The sequence below is a fragment of the Panthera uncia genome, chromosome F2 (genome assembly GCF_023721935.1).
Source record: "Panthera uncia isolate 11264 chromosome F2, Puncia_PCG_1.0, whole genome shotgun sequence".
Lineage (NCBI taxonomy): Eukaryota > Metazoa > Chordata > Mammalia > Carnivora > Felidae > Panthera > Panthera uncia.
Genome location: NC_064812.1, coordinates 45,874,363 through 45,895,510, shown reverse-complemented (window position 1 = coordinate 45,895,510; position 21,148 = coordinate 45,874,363). Strand labels below are relative to the sequence as shown.

The following is a 21,148-nucleotide window of genomic DNA, read 5'->3' as shown; positions in this document are numbered from 1 at the left end:
CCTATCTAGTGGGTCATTCAGCTGTCATACAGATATATTCCATTATTATCTCCTATCTTTATATAGGAAAAAAAATCTTAACCCCATATCATCTTTCAGTGTCACCTCATTTTTCTGCCCCCATTGAAATCTAAACACCTTGTAGGAATTACCCGTACTTGTTTTCCCTGCTTCTTTACGTCTAATTCAGTTTTTGACAAACTTACATCAGTCTTCTGTTTTCATATCTCCACGAAAGCTACACTGTTGGGAGTTACCAAGGATGGTAATGTTAGAAAATCCTGCTTATCTTACTTGGCTTCTCACCAGATTAGACATTCCCTCCTTGAAACTTTCTTTCTGGTTGCTTCAAGACAGAAGAAGCTACACTCTCAGCATCCTCTCTTTCTCAATCTTTTTCACTTCCTCTACTCAATTTCTAACTGTTGGAATGCTTCAGAGCTCTAACTTGGATCCTTTACTACCTATTTACTATCTATACTCTCCCGTTACATCATCCGTTAGTGATGCTCAGTTTTATATCCGGATCCCTGGCCTCTCCCTTTGGCAACAAGTTTATATGTTGTTGTTGTTGTTGTTGTTGTTGTTGCAATAGTAGTAGTGGTAGTGATTATGATTGTTTCTATTTCTTGGCTATTATGAATAATGCTGCTGTGGCTGCTCATATGCAAGTCTTTGTGTGAACATGTTTTCATTTCTCTTATATTGGTACCTATGAGTTGAGTTGCTGAGTTGCATGGTAAATTTATCTTTCATTTTTCAGAAACTCCCAAATGTTTTCCAAAATGGTTGCATCATGTTATATTCCCATTTTTGAATTGGTTTATTTGCCTTATTATTGTCAGAGCTCTTTATATATTCTGGGTATAAGTCTTAGCCAGATCCATGATATGCAAAAAATATTCTCCCAGTCTGGGGCTTGTCTTTTCATTTTTCTTAATAGCAGCTTTTTGAAGTGCAAAAGTTTTCAGTTTTTTTGAAGTGCATTTAAAATTCTTTATGGACCCTGTTTTTAATGTCATATCTAAAAATTATTTACCTAACCAAAGGTCATGAATATTTTCTCCTGTATTTACATTTAAGTGCACGATACGGTTCAAGTTAATTCTGTGTATGGCATGAGGTAAGAGTCTAAATTATTTATCTTTTTTCATGTGAATATCCTGCTGTCCTAGCACCACTTGTTGAAAGATGATCCTTTTCCCATTGAATTGCCTCAGCAACTTGGTCAAAAAGCAATTGACCGTAACTATAAAGGTTTATTTTTAGACTCTCAAGTGTATTCCATGATCTATATTTCTATCTATATGCATATGTAAAGGCTCTTAACAGAGTTGAGTGTCATCAGTTTGGGGAAAAATTGACCTAGGGCCTTATCAGGTAAATATTAGCATTTATATTTTTCAATTTAATGATTAGATCTGAACTCAAATAATTTTTTTTTTCTCATGTAGAATGTTTAATAGAACTTGAACCAGTTCTGAGGACATTTGAAGAGATAACTTTTCTTGAAGCTGTTATTCAACTAAAGAAAACAAAGGTAAATTGCTAAATGAAATAATGGAAATTGAACTTTAAATAATCATATATAACTCATGGAGATTTTCAGCTTAGTTAAATTCCGTTTTTATGTATCTACTTCTCACAAATACAGGCTACAGTATTAGGGCAATAGAGTTTACCAGAGACTATGAATACTGTTTTCTCTGTCACCAAAGAGCTTTTCCATTTCATTCAAATGGCCAATTCTAGATTTCAGAGACATTTCTAGAACTCCCATATATCAAATGTAAATTTAAGATGTGTAATGAATACCAGTTATGTACAATGAATGCCCTAAGTCACTAGAGTTTTTTTAACCTGTATTTCTTCCCTACTGTTGTAATATATACAGAGTAAAGAAGTCTGGGTTCTTTCACTTCTTTTTATTCAATGTTCTTGGGCTTTTTTTAGATTTATAAAAAGTTAAGCTATAGAATTGTATTAATTGAGACTAAAATGTGTATTTTTTATTGCTTTGTTTTGGTTTGTTTTCCCACTCAAACACTCCATGTTACATAAATCAAAGTAACCGTTGCTAAGAATTACTTAGAACAATTGTCTTATTGACTCATTCTGGCTTTTGTAGATCAGAACAATTGAAGAGCCCTATTACTGAAACGTTTTCTTAATATTATAGATTTGAGGGATGCCTGGGTGGCTCAGTTGGTTGAGTATCCAACTCTTGATTTCATCTCAGGTCATGATCTCATGGCTCATGGGTTCGAGCCCCACATTGGGCTCTGTGCTAATGCGTGGAGCCTGCTTAAGATTCTCTGTCTCCCTCTCTCTCTCTCTCTCTCTCAAAAATAAATAAACATTTTTTAAAATTTATCAAAATGTATTAAAAAGTAACCATACAGTATTTTAGGGACAAAGTAAGCATAGATGAGCTCAGCAAGTGCTGAGTTTCATTAAATTGCATTTGAGATATAATAATAAAAATAATCAGCTATTAACCAAAGTCTTAAGTTGTGAACAAGCATAGTCTACAATTTATGTATCACTACATGACCTTGATTGCTTCTTGCAATTTGCTGTATCTTTGACATAACCTTGGTTTAAAAGGGAAATGTGTGAAGAAAACGACTACCTTTAACCAAACTGAAAATTGAAGATAGCAGTATTAGTGCCTCTTTTTAAGGCACTAAAGAACTGTGTTTTAATTCTTTTGATAGCTTTTCACTGACCTTCCTACTTCTCAGTAGGTACAATCTTTTTTAGCACATTCCAGTGTCTCCACTTCTTAGTAGCTACAGACATCTGTAATGCTTATTTTTGCTTTATCTTTTCAGTTCTCTTTGTCTCCTTCCAGCTTTTTCTTCTTCTGCCAAGCAAAGGTGAATAGAGGAATTGGTTCTCTTGGTTGTAAAGTGGAAGAGAACCGTATCAGTTTTTTTTTTTCTTGTCCCCAAACTACTTAAATACTATGACCTATATTCAAAATGGTTAATTTTGGGGTGTGGCTCAGTCAGTTAAGTGTCCAACTCTTGGTTTCAGCTCAGGTCTGGATCTCTGTTTGTGAGTTTGAGCCCTACGTCCAACTCTGCATGGTAGCGTGGAGCCTGCTTGGGATATATTCATTCATATTCTCTCTCTCTCTCTCTCTCTCCCCCGCCCCCACTCACACTGTCTCTTTCTCTAAATAAATAAATTTTTAAAAATTAAATAAACCTTAAATTTTAGAAGAAATTTTGTTTTTTTAAATAAAATAGTTTAAAGTACATATTTTCAAATACCTGAATACCCTTTGATGATAGCATTGCTAAATTACTAAAACAGCATTACTTTCTTTGGTGTTTTTAAATAGCTATGTTGTTTTCACTCAAAATTTTTTTAAAAAGAAATTCTGTATCAATTCTGTGAAACTAGTAGGGAAAGAATATCATTTCTATTTGATGGATGAGGTAACTGAGGTATAGGAAAGTTACATAATACCCTACGCAGCTGGTTAATGGCAGGGCCAACAATAGAATACAAATTTAATAAGATTTTTCATCAAGAAACTTCTGAAAACAAAGACCACCAGTTAAGGTGACTCGTTTGAGGTTCCTACATTTTTTTCATTTCTTTGAACCAGGTCCCGTAATTTATGTTTTCACAGATAGCCTTTCTTATAAATTAAATAATAACAACCGAACCAAAAGGAGTTTCTCCTTAATATTCCCTTTCATTTCCTTCTAGGGATTGATTTACTAGTTCATAAATAACTTGAATTATCATAACTGATTAGTTATGAAAAATAATGTTACTAATTCAAGGATATTGCATTATCAAAAATGTTTCAGTAAGTTTAAAATCACAGAAAAGCCTTGTATAACAGAGACAGACCCAAAGAATAACTCTAAAGGTTCACATAAAAATGTATTTAACAAATGTTCATTGGACTACTTTGTGCAAAGTGCTATGGTAGGTAGATTATATATACAGATGAATAGTTGCTTTTCTTCTAAAATTCCTTACCTGGTAATGGAGAAGACCGTAATAAGTATGAATAATGGAGGGCTGGGAGCAGTTGGCATTATGTTGGTTTGGAGAAAAAAAAGCATACTGATAGGTTTGTTTTTTAAATCACTCACTAGTGATGGCAGTTAATCCAAGATTGCTTTATAGCGATGGGAATAAATCACTAAATGAGTTTAATAGAGAGGTATAGCATGTATGTAACCCATCTGCTTAATAGCTAGTAGCATTTATTGAAGGCTAACTAAGTAATCTTAGGGCTTTTTTGTTTATAATCCTCCTTACAGTATTCCTGAAAAATAGGTATTCTTATCTCCAGTTTGCAGATAAGTAAACTGAGATTAAGTCTCACACCTAAAATCCAATGGTTAGGTATCCTGAGATTCTAAACCAGACCTGATTGGCTACGTAGCCCCATCATTCCATTAGTACCCTCTGCATCCTTTACTTACTCCAGCCCTCAGTTTCTTATCTGTAAAATAATACTGTACTTACAAGCACAGTGCTTAAAATATAGTAAATGCTTAAGAATTATGGATAGATACATACACATACATAAATTGAAATTTATTAAGTACCTAGTTTGTATCACTTTATATTCATTACCTCACTTAATCTCTAAAACGATCCTGCATGTAGGTATTAGTCAATCTTTAAAGATAAATGTGCTCAAGGTAACCAATTAATATGAGGCAGGATTCAGTTTGTTTCTCTATAAAGTTATTGCTCCTATACTACACTGTCTCTACATTTAGATCATATATCCTCAATTGATGTAACTTTACTTTCCATTTGTTTTGTATAAACATAAATTATGTTAAGTAGATTGTATTTTATTCATAAAGCTTCCTAATCACTTCCAACTAAAGTACATGTATGCATTCATTCCAGTTACAGAGTACTTTGAGCACTATTCACTTATGCGACAAGAAGGAAATGGTGTCATCTCTGAACATACCTGTAACTCATGAGCCACAAGAGGTAAAATTATGTCGATAAACTCAAAATGTGAGAAGAATATGAAAAATCATTAAGTCTTGGGGTGCCTGGGTGGCTCATTCGGTTAAGCCTCTGACTTTGGCTCAGGTCATGATCTCACGGTTCATGGGTTCGAGCCCTGCGTTGGGCTCTGTGCTGACAGCTCAGAGCCTGGAGCCTGCTTCACATTCTGTATCTCCCTTTCCCTCTGCCCCTCCCATGCTCACACTCTATCTCTCTCTGTCTCTCAAAAATAAACATTTAAAAAAAATTTAAATTAAAAAAACAAGTCATTAGTCTTAATTCCTTCCTTAATATATGGGAAGCTAAAGCTAGGGAGATTTTAGGATTTATTAGGTAGCCCATGGCAATCTCCGGTTTGAAATCCAGTGCTCCTAATTCTCATGCCATGTTCATCTCATTGAATCATACATAGTCCTTGCTTTTCTGTTTGCCATTAACTTTCGTCCTGTCATTGTTTTATACAATGAGCAGTATTCCTGTGTGGTATATAGACAAATCATTGATTATAGTTTTACCATTATATTTATCCAAATGTAAACTATCCAATGTACACCCTTATCCTTACCTCCTACAGTGATTACTGGAAGGAAAATGCCATTTGCATGACCATCTAAAAGGAAAGATTTCTTCAGTAGCATTCATTCATATTTCAAGTTAATAATTTCTCCTAAGAATATATAAAGCTTATTATTTTATATATGTGTTTCTTTAATTTTGTAAGGTATAAATTGTAATAGTTTTGTTGTTTTTTATAGTAAACCAAAAGCAACAACTGTTTAGAAATTAAAACTGTATAACTTTTAAAATGATTTTCTATTAATCTAAATCATTGATCCTCTGTTTACTTTAGGAATCGTGTGGATCCTCTCAGCTCCATAAAACTAGTGGTTCTACTGGAGCCTCAAAGTCCCTGTCAGCGTCTCAAGACAGTGATTTTTTACCTAGTATGTAAGCTTTTCAATCAGTATTGCTGGCAAAGTTTCCTTTTTTTTTTTTTTTTAAGATCGTATCATTGGTAAGCAGTCATGGTTTATATGGAACATGTCTTTCATTTGCAGTCGTGACTCATTTTTTTTTTTGTCAGAATCTAAAGATGTGAAAATAGTACTGGGATGTTCTACAAATACATTAAAATATTGAAGGCATTGTGTTAGACTCTAAAAAACATATCTTCTAAGGGAAGAGTAATATTTCTAAATAACCGTAGTAAAGAGATAGAAAGTGATATGGATGTAGAGCTGTGGTAATACACTGGAAAAGTAAGTTTTTACAAAGTATTTCACAACAACCTTGTGAGGGAGATATTCCTCATTTTACAGATTTTTAAGATCAAGACTTCCTGGATCACATAGTTAGTAGCTGGCAAACCCAAGACTCGAAGCCAGGTCTTTTGATAAATATTTTCATGTCACTCCACTACACCATGTTGTCATCATGAAGAAATTGTTTCTGACTGAAGGTTGGACCTATAGTTATAAAGATGGGCCTTCCAGGCAAAAGGAACAACATAGAGGCACAGAAGCAAGAAAACACAAAGAACAGTGAGTAGTTGGGTTTAGCTGGTGAAGAGGATATGAATTAATAAAGATAAAAGATCATTAGGGTAGAGTCATACCATCACAATTTCTAACACTAGGCTAAGCTATTTGGGCTTTTTCTCTTGGGTGGGAAGCAACTGTTGCAAATTTTTGAGCAAGGGTGTGACTTGATAAAAAAAAACTTTTTGCTCTAGGAAGACTCATCCTGTCTAGAATATGTGGAATATTTTGGAAGGAAAAGGAGAATGGAAGTGGGGAAACCAATCAGTTAGACTTTTGGCCTGTTACTGCAGTACACGAGAGATTATAAGACCTCAGAGTAGAAGAAGGAAGAAATAGTGAAAGGGATGTTATGGAGAGCACACTGAGGGGCTTTATAGCTCTTCACTTGTGGGAAGAAAGAATTTATAGATCTCCACTTGTAGGAAGGAAGACAAAAGAACTGAACAAGTTATCAAGCCTGATGACTGGGAGAACATTGGTGCTATTAACAGAAATAGTTGAAACGGATTTTAGAGTTAGATGTGTAATTAAGTTTTTAGTGTTTTGTTTTTAATTTGAGATGCTTAGCAGCACACATGAGGGTGATGTCCAGTGGGCTGTTGAAAATGTAAGGCTCAACGAAGACAGAAAATTTAATTACATAGATTTGGGAAGAGAGGTGACAGTTGAGGCCCTGAGATTGAATAGGATCACCAGAGAAGGGTGTAGAAAAACACACATCATAAATAGATTTAGAGGACACATTTAACGTGCTGAAGGAGGAAGAAGACACAGAAGAAGAAATGTGGGATTATGTGAAGAAGTAAAATTCCATAATTTATAATTTACATAAACACAAAAGTATGGTAAAAAACTTTCATAAACCCTTTTTGTTCTAAAATGTATTTACTTGTGGATTAGATTTATGAACCAGCTTTAATTCCAATGAAAATATAAAGACATTGAATACTATACTCCGTATGATCCAGATGTTGATATTTTAGCTAATAAGAATAGCTAAGGACTATTCTGCCCCTAACGAAGATACTGTGTTTTGTAGGAAAAACTCAAGACTTCTCTACGCTGTATCACTATCCAGTAAATCACAGTTGTGATAGTCACATTTCTGTAGCTCAAAAGGTGACCTGTTGTGATCACAGGACCGCCCCATGCTCTTTAGCAGTAATAAATCCACTCTCAGCTGAGGGAAATTCAGGTAAGTATACAACACTTTGTAAATGATGCCGTTTACTTCACAGCTATATGTTCAGTAGATTTGCCATACAGGAAGTTTTGTCTTTATTTCTTCAACATGATAAATATGTACCTTCTTAAGAAAGAAAGCACTTCCAATCCTGGAAGCTGTGAGTGCTGACATGTAATAATAGGCCCACATGGTATTCCATGAACACCTATCTAGTGAGGGACTGCCAGGAGGAGGTGTGACTTAATATGTTACTAAAGGTAGAGTTGTTTTTGTTTTTTTAAAAATATGCAGGTATCTTTTATATTAAATATATAGATAGTTATAGAAATATAGATATCTGCAACAGAGTGGGGCTTGCTCCTATGGATCTATAGCATATAAAAAGGCTTTTTCTGAGAAGGGAACTGAAGGGAAAAGAAGAGAGAACCCAAATATCTGTATGTTTCCTGAAAATTAACAGCATCCCCCAAAGTACTTGTATTTCATATTAGCCTAATCACAGTAAAATTGGGTTTTATTCCTTACTGTTTCTTTTTTCATCCAATTTTTTTCATAGCTGTCTATCTGTCCTCAACTCATTTGTCATCCCTTGCTCTCCTACAGAGCGATTACAGCCTGGCGTAGCCCAACAGTGGATCCAGAGCAAAAGGGAAGACATTGTGAGCCAGATGACAGAAGCCTGCCTTAACCAGTCGCTGGATGCTCTTCTGTCCAGGGACTTGATCATGAAGGAGGACTATGAACTCATTAGTACCAAACCTACAAGAACCTCAAGGGTCAGACAGTTACTGGACACCACTGACATTCAAGGAGAAGAATTTGCCAGAGTTATAGTACAAAAGTTGAAAGATAACAAGCAAATGGGTCTTCAGCCTTACCCGGAAATACTTGTGGTTTCTCTATCACAATCTTTAAATTTATGTCAAAATAAAAGCTTGTAAGTGACTCTCTTTCAAGAAGAAAAGTTATTCTATGAGAGTATTTTATATTTCTGTTGCCTTTATCATATTGTTTTTACAAAATCCACATGAGTATTAGAAGCTTTAATGGAGTTTCTTCCTCAGGTAAATATTAGTCTTCTCCTGTGACATTACAGTTTTTTGGGTTTTTTTAATTAATAGAGTAGAAAGTTTGCATTTTGCTAGATAGTTCAGTTTGTCTCTTTGGTTAATTGAAATTAGTTTTCAAATATAATGTCATTCTTGTACATAACAATGTCTTACAGTATCATGCATTTCTCATGGAAGCCATTTTCATATTCACTTTCTTTTGGATTATTTATTACTTGTCTCAGATACAGTTTGGCTTTTTGAAATGTAACCTTTAAATTAGAGATAGTGCAGCATTTCTCATGCGTAGTCCCAGGTTCAAATCCTCTCCAAAAAAGTTGTTCATTAAACTTTATTATCCAGATTACATTTTTAAATCTTATTCATTGGAATCTCTTTAAAAAAATATTTCGAAGGTAAAATACAAAATATATGAAGAAAAAATGTATCTTTCAACATGTTTCCACCCTCATTTCTAACCACAACCAGCAACCAAGGTAACCAAAGTTAACATAATGTGTATCCTTCTTTACCCTTCTTCCTACTCCTATGTAAAGTATATGCTCATTTGGGAAAGGGTCTTTCATTAGTATTATCATTTTAATACATTATACGGCACTAATTTTTGCACTTAATAGTACCTCATGTGTAGCCTTCCAGATCATACATAAATCTAACTCATCCTTTTTAATTGCTGCATAATATCAAGGCTGCATCTTTATCTTATTAATCTGTTCACCAGATTTAGCCAAAACAATAAAGATAGAGCATGAGTTATTTTTATGTTTAACAGCTTATGTCACTAAATGAAAACTTACAAGGAATAATCTCTCTTCTGAAAATGTTTATTACCAACGTCAGCAAAAAGTGTGATGCAGGATAAATTCAAAAGTACAGACTTTCAAGAGGTATCAGACCCACAGTATTATAAAAAAGAATAAGAGTCAAAATGATCAGAAGGTCCTCATAGGGCTATGTGCCATCAATGAGCCCACTTCAGATCCTCTGTCCGTCCCCCCCCTCTCTCTCTGCCCCTCCCTTCCTCCCTCTCTTTCCCTGTTAACATCTTTTTTAAATGACCAGAAGGTATTGGGGCAATTAAATATTTTATTAAGATTATACAATGAGTGTTGTAATCTCCATTTGGAGCTTGACACTAACTGGTGGTGCCTCATTACTGCATCTCTGAGAAATACGGAAATTACTAGGGAAAGATGGAAACCAATTAAGTATATGAGTTATCTATTCTACCTCCTATTTTTAAATGTTAGGATAAGGATTTAATTTGGGAAATAAGTTGAGAAAATGAGATTGTTTTAGGTAGTACATAGATACAGCACCAAATAACATTTGAGTCATATGGTACAGAAGTTCTTTCAGTTCTTCCTTGAGCCTTCTAATTAAGTAAAGGAGAATGTCACAGTTGTGCTGTCATGTCTTAATCCCCCTTGTTAAGAAAAAGAATAGGCTTCAGGCTCAGAACTTCAGAAACAGTATTTAGCAAGAATTTTACAGTTTTTTTAAAAATTGTATTTTATTTGAAAATGATCCACATATCACAAGTGGTACTAATTGTGTATGTATAATATATAAAGTTTCATTTTATAATCAAGACAATCCAAAATACTGAATTATAGGTAGAATGTGAGTGTACCAGCTATCATTGAAGCGTAGTAGAAGGATGATAGTAAGATTCAGTCACTTAAGGAAGGGCCCTAATAATCTATAATTATCTCTTTTTTAACTAGATGGTACTAGATAATCTGAAAGTGGCATTCCTTGCAGTGTATTTTTTTTTGTACTTTGGTTTTTGTTTTTTTTTTTAATGTTTGTTTATTTTTGAGAGAGACATTCCTTTGTACTTTTTTTTAATTTAATTTTTTTATTTTTTAAAGTTTACATCCAAATTAGCATATAGTGCAACAATGATTTCAGGAGTAGATTCCTTAATGCCCCTTACCCATTTAGCCCGTCCCCCCTCCCACAGCCCCTCCAGCAACCCTCAGTTTGTTCTCCACGTTTATGAGTCTCTTCTGTTTTGTCCCCTTCCCTGTTTTTATATTATTTTTGTTTCCCTTACATTCATCTGTTTTAAAACAGTCTTACCCACAAATGTCGTCCACAGAACAGCTGCATTCACATCACCTGGAACTTGTGAGAAAGGCAAATTCACGGCCCTTATCTCAGACCTGGACTAATCTCAGGTAGTAAGGTTCAGAAATCTATGTCAATAAACCATCCAGACCATTATGTGTGTGCTAAAGTTCAAGACCCTTTGTTTTTAGGAAACAAAATAGAACTATGCATAAAATAATTTCCCTTTAGTTCACAGATCAGTTTTCCTTGTGTCTGCCACACTTGTCTTCAGGAGGTGTAGTCTCAGAACTGAGGTGTGATTAGGAAATTTAACTTTTGCGTTTTTTTGCATCCACTTGAATTCCCAAAACAATATTAGACATGTTTTGCATGTTGGAAAGATTGCTTAAATATGATAATCAGATCAGTTGATTGAATCTATCACTCAGCTCTTTAAAGAAGTACTTTAGAAGGGATCAGACACTTGAATTATGACAGCAGAAGAGCAGAGCTGATGTGGGGAAAGACAAGAAGCAAGACTGGATGCGTTGAAAGTTACACTAGAGAAACTGGCATCACGGTGAAAAGACCGGGGCGTGGCAGCGGAGGTACCCAGCGGCGGCAGCTGGTTTTTATCTCCCTTCTGTCGGTAATCCTCTGTTCACCCTCCCCCACCCCAACTCAATTTCCTAATTTATGATGAAAAACTATGACCAATTGGGAGAACAGGAGAATCAGTAATCTTGCATGTGTAGCCATCCTCAAAACCTCTCACTGCTTTCAGAAATGTGTTTTTTCTCTATACTCTCATCTCTCAAGCCCAGTTCCCAAACAACCTCCTGCTTTTCCTCCCCTTCCCTGGACTTTTTTTTTTTTTTCTTTCCAAAGTCACACACCCAGATTTCTTTTAGAAACAAAATTCTTTTATTTGATCTGTCCCTTCTCACCCTTTTCCTGGAAAATTATGCTGCCTTTAATCTTGTTACCAATTTCACTCTTAATCTTTTAAAATTTGATGTCCTAGAATTAATGAATGTCTAGGTTGAAAGGAATAATTATGCAAGGTTATGCCTCAAATTCCTCAAAATAAAGACTTTAAACAGATAAGTATCTCATGATCAAAAACTTGTATTGATGAGGGGGGAAACATTTACCTATTCAGGCAATATGCTTCATCTCCAGACAGGTCACTTCTTTCCTACAGTGATTTAAAAATCTATTTCCCTACTGTTTATATCTATTGGTCATGGTTCCAAACATTGGGATAGTATATAGAGTACATCTATTCCCTTACCCATATGGCAACTCTTTATATATTTCCAGGTAACTTCTGTTCCTGATGGCTTTTTTTGTACTTTAAAATAATCCCTTCCTTCAATGGCTATTTAAGAGCTATGATCTGTATTTCTTTTAACATATGGTACCCACAACTGCATCTGTTTCTTCTAATCCATTTAGGTCTTACCAGCACAGTTGGGATATCTCCTCCCTTGTAATTAATATATTAAAAGCCCATTTTTTAACACTCACATGATGCGGAGTTGATATTTAACTATGAGCTAAAAATCCTCTGTCTTTTGTAACTATGCTGTTTTGCCGCCTTCTTTTCTGTACTCAAAGTTGAGTTGGGTTTGGGGCCCACATATAAGGCTATGCCTTTATCCCTCTTCATTTTTCTAAATTCATTCCTAGTTCCACCCACTCAGTATAGTTTTGGTTCCTAAATCTGGAATCTCCCAGCTTGTCATCCACAAATTTGACAAAGTTGCTGTTTGTAATTTCCTCCAAGTTACTAATTAAAATGTTGAATGGTACTGGGCCAAGGAAGAGTCTGCAGAATGCCACAGGCTTCCTCCCTTAACTTGACAGAGCTCAACTAATCATCACTATTTAGGTACAACTATGCACCTACTCACTAATGAATATAATGGAAATATTCTTAAAGTGTTACATATTATCATAAAAGACTATGTAATCTACACGTTTAACCAAAATAATATCTATTTCCAGGTCAGTTTTTAGAGCATATTTTTTCATCTAAAATGTGTGTTTCAATGTAAGCATACTTTTGTTGGGTGTTTGGGGGATAAGTACATTAAATATTAAAAAGGAACTTGTCTCCTGTCCTTACATAGAAACAATATGGTATTGTTCAGGCTCTGCTTATGAAATCTAGGTGCAAGGCACTGTGCCCACCAAAATCTCATGATTTAAGTAGACCAGCTGTATAAAGAATCCCCAAATTCAACATCTGAAGAAAATAAAAACCAAAGACTAACGAGAAGACAACCTTAAAATAGGTATAAGTAATACCCTTAGAGAGATTTGAGTGGGAATATCTTTAAAAGTAGAAGTTGCTATGACGTAGACACAAAATAAAATCTAGAAAAATTTCAAGCTATGATCTTCAAAATAGTAACCCAGCAACTGTTTCTTCTTGAAAAACGTCCCACTTCTCACTCCCACTTCTCATTCCTAGGGAGTTTGTTGTGGTAGAAAACGGAGAGCTCTGAGAGATTTCCCCTAGGGAAGAGGAGGAGTCTGCCAGGTGAAGATGAGAGTGAGTGAGGCCAGTGTTATTGGAGGTGGTGACTGAGGACAAGGGAGCTGTGAGCTGAAGCCAAAATAGTAGGCAGAGGCCAGAATCACACAGGACTTTGGGGAAGAGTTTGGGTGTCATGATATGTGTAATGGAAGCCACTAGATAAATTCAAGCAGAGAAATGATATGATGTCTTGTGGTTGATATGTTTGAAGATTACTAAAGATGACTGGAGAGGGGCTAGAGTAGGGAGAGCCATTTAAGAGACTGTTCAGTAGATGATGCCTTGACTACAGTGGATAGAAATGGCCTGATTTCAAAATTGAACTGCTGGAATTTAATACATTTTTTTAAATTACTGTAAAGAAATGCCCTGTCATTCAATGCCAGACTTCACCTTTCTGAAATAGAAATGTATCATGTCACACCTGTTTAATCTTCAAGGGTCCCCCAAACATCCACAGGAGAGAGGCCAATCTCCTGATGGCAAGAAACCATTTAAGTTATCAGCTATGTAGCTTTTCAGGCTCTGCTTCTAGCATCACCCTCTCTATGCCCTAAACTTCAGCTACACCAGACTACTTTTTTGTTTGCATTTTTGTTTTGTCATTGCCTTGCGTGTGCTGTGAACTTTACCTGGAATACCACTTACTCTTCCTCTCATGCACCCCATGGACACTGAGTCATCATTCCCAACCATAAGGACACTCTCATAAAATCCCAGACAGGTTAGCTCCTGCTTCCTTCATGAGCTCATTGCAGCCCAAGTGATTTTTTCATTGAGTTCTGACTTTTTGCAGCAGACTGAGAGCCCTGAGGGCAAGGACTAGGCTTTGTTATTTGTGTTCCTAGAACTATGCCTCCTGAGTTCTTTAACTGCTTTTCGAAATGAATAAATGGGTGGATCATGCTGAAAATTGACTCATAGTGTATTCCCTCAGTGACACCATTTCAAAACTTTCTCCTGGATATCCTTCAACCATTCTTTACGTTATTATGGTTTGAGTCAAAAGTTGTTTTTGTCATTCTCTTGTATCATCTCATGAATAGCATCATTTTTTTTTTTCTTTTCACCAACCCACAGGAATGTTCCAGCACAAAATGGCTGGTCATTTTTCTTTGTGCTGTGGTAAACATGTCACACTCAGTAATGGAGAACCAGCAGAAGACAAGCAAGACAAGGACCAGGAAGAAAAAGTCCAAATTAAGCATAATATTGTACTAACTGGCATCTGTCTCATAGTGGGATATATGAGGCTCGGGCACACTTGTATCACCCACAGAGGTTCTTAGGCTTTTCCTGAATGTTTGAGCTATTACTAGACTTTTTTCACTGTTTGGGGCTTCATATTATGGAAAGCGCCACCCAGTAGTCAAGGACAAGCTATGCATACATCTTGGAAGCATTTTGTGGATTTACTGTCTTCATCTGACTTTCGTCATCTTTACTCATTGAGCCAATAGAATAGACAGCCCATAAAGACAATCACATTTATGAAATTTGTTATCACACCTCTTTGGACAAATTGTGAGTCGCTTATGAGGAAGGGAAATGGATCGTGACTGCCTGCATATGTAAGTATATTACTTTTCCCTTCAGACTCATAAAATCTTATTCTAATCAGGGAGACTTCGTAGGCTACTTTAAAGCCCTGCCAACCTAATACTTCAAATTTAGCTGACGACTAGTCTATTTGTGGAAAATAGTCATTTGTATTTCTGATAATACTAGATTTTTTAACTTGGGGCCTTCATCTCCCTGAAAGTTACATTCATTTATTTCATATTGATTTTACAAATGTTATGAAAAATAACTGGTAACTCCAGGTTCATCACCCACTAACAGTTCATGAACCTGGACTGATAGTTTAATTCTGTTCCCTTCTATTCAGTTATGAACCTTCTACACATTAGAAACTGTGGGGACATAGAAATAGGGTCTTCCACAATTAGCATATATATCCTAGTGAGAGCATAAGACACATAAAGAACAGCATAAGCAAAAATGACATTCCATCAGAAAAGTATAAACAAGTGCTGTAAAATTTCAAAAGTGAGGGAGCTCATATTTGCACTGGGGGTCAGGAGAAGTTTCTTAAAGAAGGTCACTATCAAGATAGACTTTGCGACACTGGATTTTGGCAAACACAAGGGCGTGTACAGTAGACGATGCCATCTGTAGAAAAGAGCCAAGCAAAGGTCTGAGGACAGGCAAACAAGAGAGGTCTTCTGTGGGAATGTCCTCCCTAAGGGGTGCAACAGGTGAACTCCACTTTTCCCACATATGCAGAAGAGAAGCCTGGTGAGATGCAGGGAGGTGCTGAGACCAAGTTCTACTTCAGGATCATTTTCCGAACTCATCAAGCCACTTTCACCATGGGTTGTAGATAGATAGGAAAATAAAAGTAGATAAAGTTTGAAAACTACCATGTAAACGGAAAGTGTAGGATTTTTGTTTTTTTAAACAATGGACTTTTATCCTGTGGAGAGTCCTTCCTGAACCCTGATTCTTGTGAGGGCCCATGCCTCAGATGTGAGCAGCACGTTGTATTTCACTCACTACACTCATTCTTTCTATAGGAACCATAGCATTTACTAACTGCATGAATGTGAAGTAGGAAAGCTGAGTGAAGGACATCTTCATGTACGCGAAGATCTTGACGTCCATCTTAATTATATCGATGAATGGCTATTTTGTTTTTAAAGGTAAGACCAAAAGCTGGGCATATGTAATTAAATAAACAAACAAAAAACACCTATGAAGTAGTTAAACGAATACCAACTACTGTATTACATGAAATTAACCTACAATATAGTTCTCAGAGACTAAGCTAGACTGTTGAGGAGGCTCCAGGTTACGTTATGCAGTTTCACATGTAGCCACTATGAAATGTTCCAGCCCTGAGAAAAGTAAATTTATCTAGCTTTTCAGTTCTCGATAGCTTTTCATCATAATTGTCTCATTTAATCATCAAAGCCAACCTGTGTTACCTGATGGCCATTTTAGGAAATCCAAATATTGTTTATTCACAAAAGACATCTTAATAGTTTTGTTTTTCTTTTTTTAATTTTGACTACAGGGTCTGAATTTGGGATAGGCAAAATCAAAAACATTGTTAAGAAGACCAAATGTAAGTCATAAATACTTAAGAATAGGAAATATTCACAGGCAACATTGTCAAAATACACAGCAACAAACAACAATGGTTATTAGAAACAATATTTTTAGAAATAATTTTTTTAAAGTAAGGAATCTTTGACAACATGATTTGAGAGAATGTCAAAAAGCGCTAACAGTTGTGTGGGATCAAAAGGAATTTTTACTATTTCAGGCATAAAATAACTTAGTCATTTTACAGAAAAGAAAAAAAAGACCCAAGTTCTGATTGTAATCCTTTATCCTTTTGTTCATTCATATAAAAATTTGCAGTAAAAGATTTAACAATGCACTTTTATATGTTTGTATTTAGCTATATTCAGGTATATAAATATATGAATAATTGATACATATAAATCTTTAAAATATTAACTTATTAATATATCAAATAAAATAATGTATATATCTTTTCCTATGTATATAAGTATGTATTTTTCAAAATGGTAATTATATGTATGCCATAATAAAGTTACCATTTTGAAAAACTATAATAATTTTCTTAATAAGAAAACATAAATATATATTTTAAAGCAACCTAGGAGTAAATAAGGTGAGTTTTGTTCCCATTTTATGGATCAGGAAGTGAGACTTGGGAAGACGAAGTGATTTCCCAAGGTTACCCAGGGAAGACACTCATGAATCCTCTCATTTGACAAATGCTGACTCTGGCCCGGGCATAGTGCTAAGCTTTAGCTAATCGAAGATCAATAGGCACATCCCTGTCCTTGAGGAGCCACATCCCATCTTGAGTGCAAGTCTTCAAAATCTTAGATATGTAGGAAAATTTTTAAAATGCTATAACAGACTATGGAAAAGGTACTCTAATATCAAGTCAGGAAACTTAGATTCCAATTTAACTCTAGCAGCACAGAGCCACTTGAGAAAAGTACTGAAATATACCAGCTTGCAATTTTCAGAGCCATTAAAGGAGTGGCTCTCAGGTGAAATTCCTAAGGTCCTGCCAGTACCAAAAATTCAATGAACATTAAGAATTGCTACTTACAGGTCTAAAGTCAACATTCACATCATTGTGTGATGAATATAACTTTTCTTATGAGCTTGCTATTTTTGTAAAGTACCTACTTTTTAAAAACCTTCTGGTAATAGCATTGGTTTTATTTACTACTAATGTACTTGTAAGCCATGCATATTAGTGCCATCCAAAGAAGCTCCAATACCTCAAAGTAAGTCAAAACCTTCACAAAATTATTTTTCAACAAGCATATATTTGAATGCTTAGAGAGGAAAAAAATGAAAAAGAAGCATTCTTGCCTTTAAAGAGATCAGACTCGGGATAAAAGCAGAAAACCAAAACCAGAGCAATTATCCAAAATGTACAAAGCATGGAGCCTGATGCAGGGCTTGATCTCACAGCCCTGAGATCATGACCTGAGCCAAAATCAAGGTTGGAGGCTCAACTGACTGAGCCACTCAGGCGCCCCTCAACATACTTTTTAAAGGATATGACTGCGTTCATATATGTAGCACTGTATTGGACATAGCACACTATAGCAGAGAGTGAACTTTATTATTTTATTCACGTAGGTATATATGTGTGTATTTTATTATGTTTGTGTGTAAGACCCCTGATACAGAGCTCACAAGGCTAAAATCTAGGTGTAGGCAAAGCTGCATTCCTTTTTAGACTCTAGGAGTGAATCCATTTCCTGGCTCATATAGGTTATTGCCAGAATTCTGTTCCTTGCAGTTGTAAGTCTGAGGTCCCCATTTTATGCCATTGTCTTCTGAGAGTTGTTCCCAGCTTCTAAGGGCTGCCTACACTTCTTGGCTTATGGTCCACTTCCATGTTCAAAGCCAACAAGGACAAGGAGAACCTCTCTGTAAATTTCAGCCTCTCCTGCCCCTCTTCCAAATGATACAAGGTGATCTCATCAAGTCTGACTGGCACCCTTAATTCCATCTGTAACCTTAATTTCCTTTTGCCACCTATGCAGCATATTCACAGGCATGACACTGGGTTTAGACTGAGGGGGACAAAATCTTTCTTCCACACTGTTAATGCCTCAGCATATCTTCCTTTGTCACCTAGCAAAAGTTTAAGGGAAGATATTTTCTCTGATGGGAAGCTATAAATATGCTTGTAGGAAAGAGAATATAATTGACGTTTTTAAAACAGATCATACCAGATTATTTATTTCAGGATGACAGTTTCTTAATGAATTAAAGAGAAAGTGAGAGAAAAGATGTTTTGGAGAAAGTGCTCTAAACTGTGAGGAGAGTCATCACCTTTGCCCACAGGAAAATCTTCCATTTGGATGCAATGCTTATATTCTTGGGTTCTTTTCAAATGTTCAAACAGTAAAATGTCCTTTTCTTTTTCTTCTTTGGACTCTACCAGTGTCCGTTTCTGTATCCATGCCCGTTGTGACCGTCCTTTATTTGCTGACCAATGTGGCTTACAATGTCATCTTACATATGCCTTCTTTCCCGAAGCTGTTGCTGTGGTGAGTTTGAAATGATCCATTGCTCCTTGCCTCCATTGAGAATTTTTTCATAAGAGGAAAATATGGGCAATTTGCACCTCTCTGTGCTAGATTGGTTGTTGGAAAAAAATGAGGAAAATAATAACATGGGAGCACTGTGAGAATTAAATGAGCTAATACATGCATGTCTTACCACAAAGTGTGGCACAGGAATAAAGGTTCACTGTCTTCTATTCTTGTTGTTGCACTAACTCCAGATCAGGATGAGACACCCATTAATGTCACAATTATCCACTAAGGACCACATTATGCATACCAGGCAGCATCAGGAGGGGTGGTTCTGTTTCCCTGTGGAAACTTAGAATGGACCCACAAAAACAGGCGTAGGATCTCCTCATCAAATCTGCTTACAGCCAAGGTAGTCACCAGAGTTGAAATGGGAATTTTCCAGCCATGTTTACATTACTGTACTGGTGACCTGCGTGGTTTTCAAAGGGGCTGAGTTAAATTATCTACTTTCCTGCCCAAAGACTAAGACTGCATTTATAACAAATTCATATGAGGCGATTGGTTGATAAGACTTGTGTGAGGAATTGATTGTGTCCACAATATCCTAATATACAGTCTTGTTTAGCTATTTTTCTTTTCTAACCTTTTATTTCCACCTTTGGAAAAACTCCAGATTATATACCCCTAGATCTGATTCCCAAACTGCCACATTTTTATAAATAGATATTCTAATTTCCTATGAAATCAAGAAAAAAAGAAGGAAGAAAAATATTGGGAGGCTTCACATGAGAGTAGTGTTGGCCTAGTATGAACTTATAATTCAGTGTTAGTTAGTTGAGGGGAACTCAACCTAGAGACGTAGTTGCAAACATGTGTGATATAGGTATTATTTATCTTTTACATTTTAATTGACTGACTTACAGTTCATTGATACTTCTCGACACAAACCATAGGGATCATCAGTCTCTTAATTAGTATTGAGTCCATTTCATTCCAAATTTCTGTATCCTGAGGTTAGTGCTAAAAATAAACCAGATTCCCAATATTGAGTTTTCTTTTCACTAATAACGTTCTTTTCTTATTCCCTCCCTGCCCCCAGACATTTGGTAATAAGGTCCAAAGCCATGTTCAGGGACTAATTCCTATTACAGTGGCCATGGCTTGTGTCAGTGAACTGAACTCAATCAGTCATTACAGCATCCAGGTAAGAAAATCAAATGTGCTGTAGGTTATTTGTGTTTTCAAAGCTCAGCTAAGGGAAATCAATCACTGCTTATGTTTAATGTCACTAATGAACAACAGCCAAGCATTTTGATCACCTCTTGGTCTTGCTTTTACCATCAACCTATTTCAGGGATTTCAAATGCTAAACTAGAGATTCTGTTTGGTCATGTTTGTCTTTTTCACCAGTCAGTGCACAAATGCGGCCCATTTTAAATAGACTCTAAAAAAGAGTCAATCTTTTCCGGGATGTGGGAAAGCAGGGTTTGCATGAAAACTGTTTAGTAACATCACATACTGCAAATAGTTGTTTGTCAGGGATAATTGCAAAGCAAAGTACAAATGTGGAAATGTGCTGAGTGCATGAATCCAAAGGGAGAAGAGCCAACTGATGAACACAGCAAAACAGGCTGTGAAAAATCAATGCTGATATACACCCGCTCACCTAGTGTACTTAAAATCAGATCCCTCGGTTGGCCACCTTAGCCCTACAGCTGGCTAGCATCATGATGGGCCATCAGAAAACTGCTCAACAAAGCAATTGTAAAGAGAGGAGAGATTACAGTATAGGTGTGCTGGAAGGAGATTTGGGGAAGATGTTTCTAGTTTGGGATGGGGTGTAGTAAAGATGGAGCAGTTCCCACCTATTTTTATTGAAATGATAATAACAAATCAGTTTTGCTAATCTTGTTTCATTTGTGTTAACAAACCTGCGAAATTGTTGCTAAAGATAGTATCATTATGAGTTGAGTAAACCAGCTCATTCAGTGTGACCTAACGGATTTATCCAAGGTCATATCAGTAAACAGCAGAGCTGGGGACTCACATCTTCTGACTCCAGTCCCTACGGCTTTTCCACCTCACCATGCCTCCCCTTGCTATTAATGGCTGAGTTCTGCTTCCATCCAGTGAAAGACAGG

General features: G+C 36.0%; 1 protein-coding gene across 1 annotated transcript in view; it reads left to right on the top strand.

Annotated features, from left to right (window-relative positions):
• RIPK2 (receptor interacting serine/threonine kinase 2) overlaps positions 1-9,149 on the top strand; it is a 29,352-nt gene extending 20,203 nt beyond the window's left edge. Inside the window, exons 7-11 of the mRNA XM_049633174.1 lie at positions 1,455-1,540; positions 4,894-4,983; positions 5,855-5,948; positions 7,585-7,740; positions 8,335-9,149. Coding sequence (XP_049489131.1) covers positions 1,455-1,540; positions 4,894-4,983; positions 5,855-5,948; positions 7,585-7,740; positions 8,335-8,672 — 764 coding nt within the window. The 3' untranslated portion in view covers positions 8,673-9,149. The remainder of the gene's footprint in view (positions 1-1,454; positions 1,541-4,893; positions 4,984-5,854; positions 5,949-7,584; positions 7,741-8,334) is intronic.
• Positions 9,150-21,148: the final 11,999 nt, after the last annotated feature.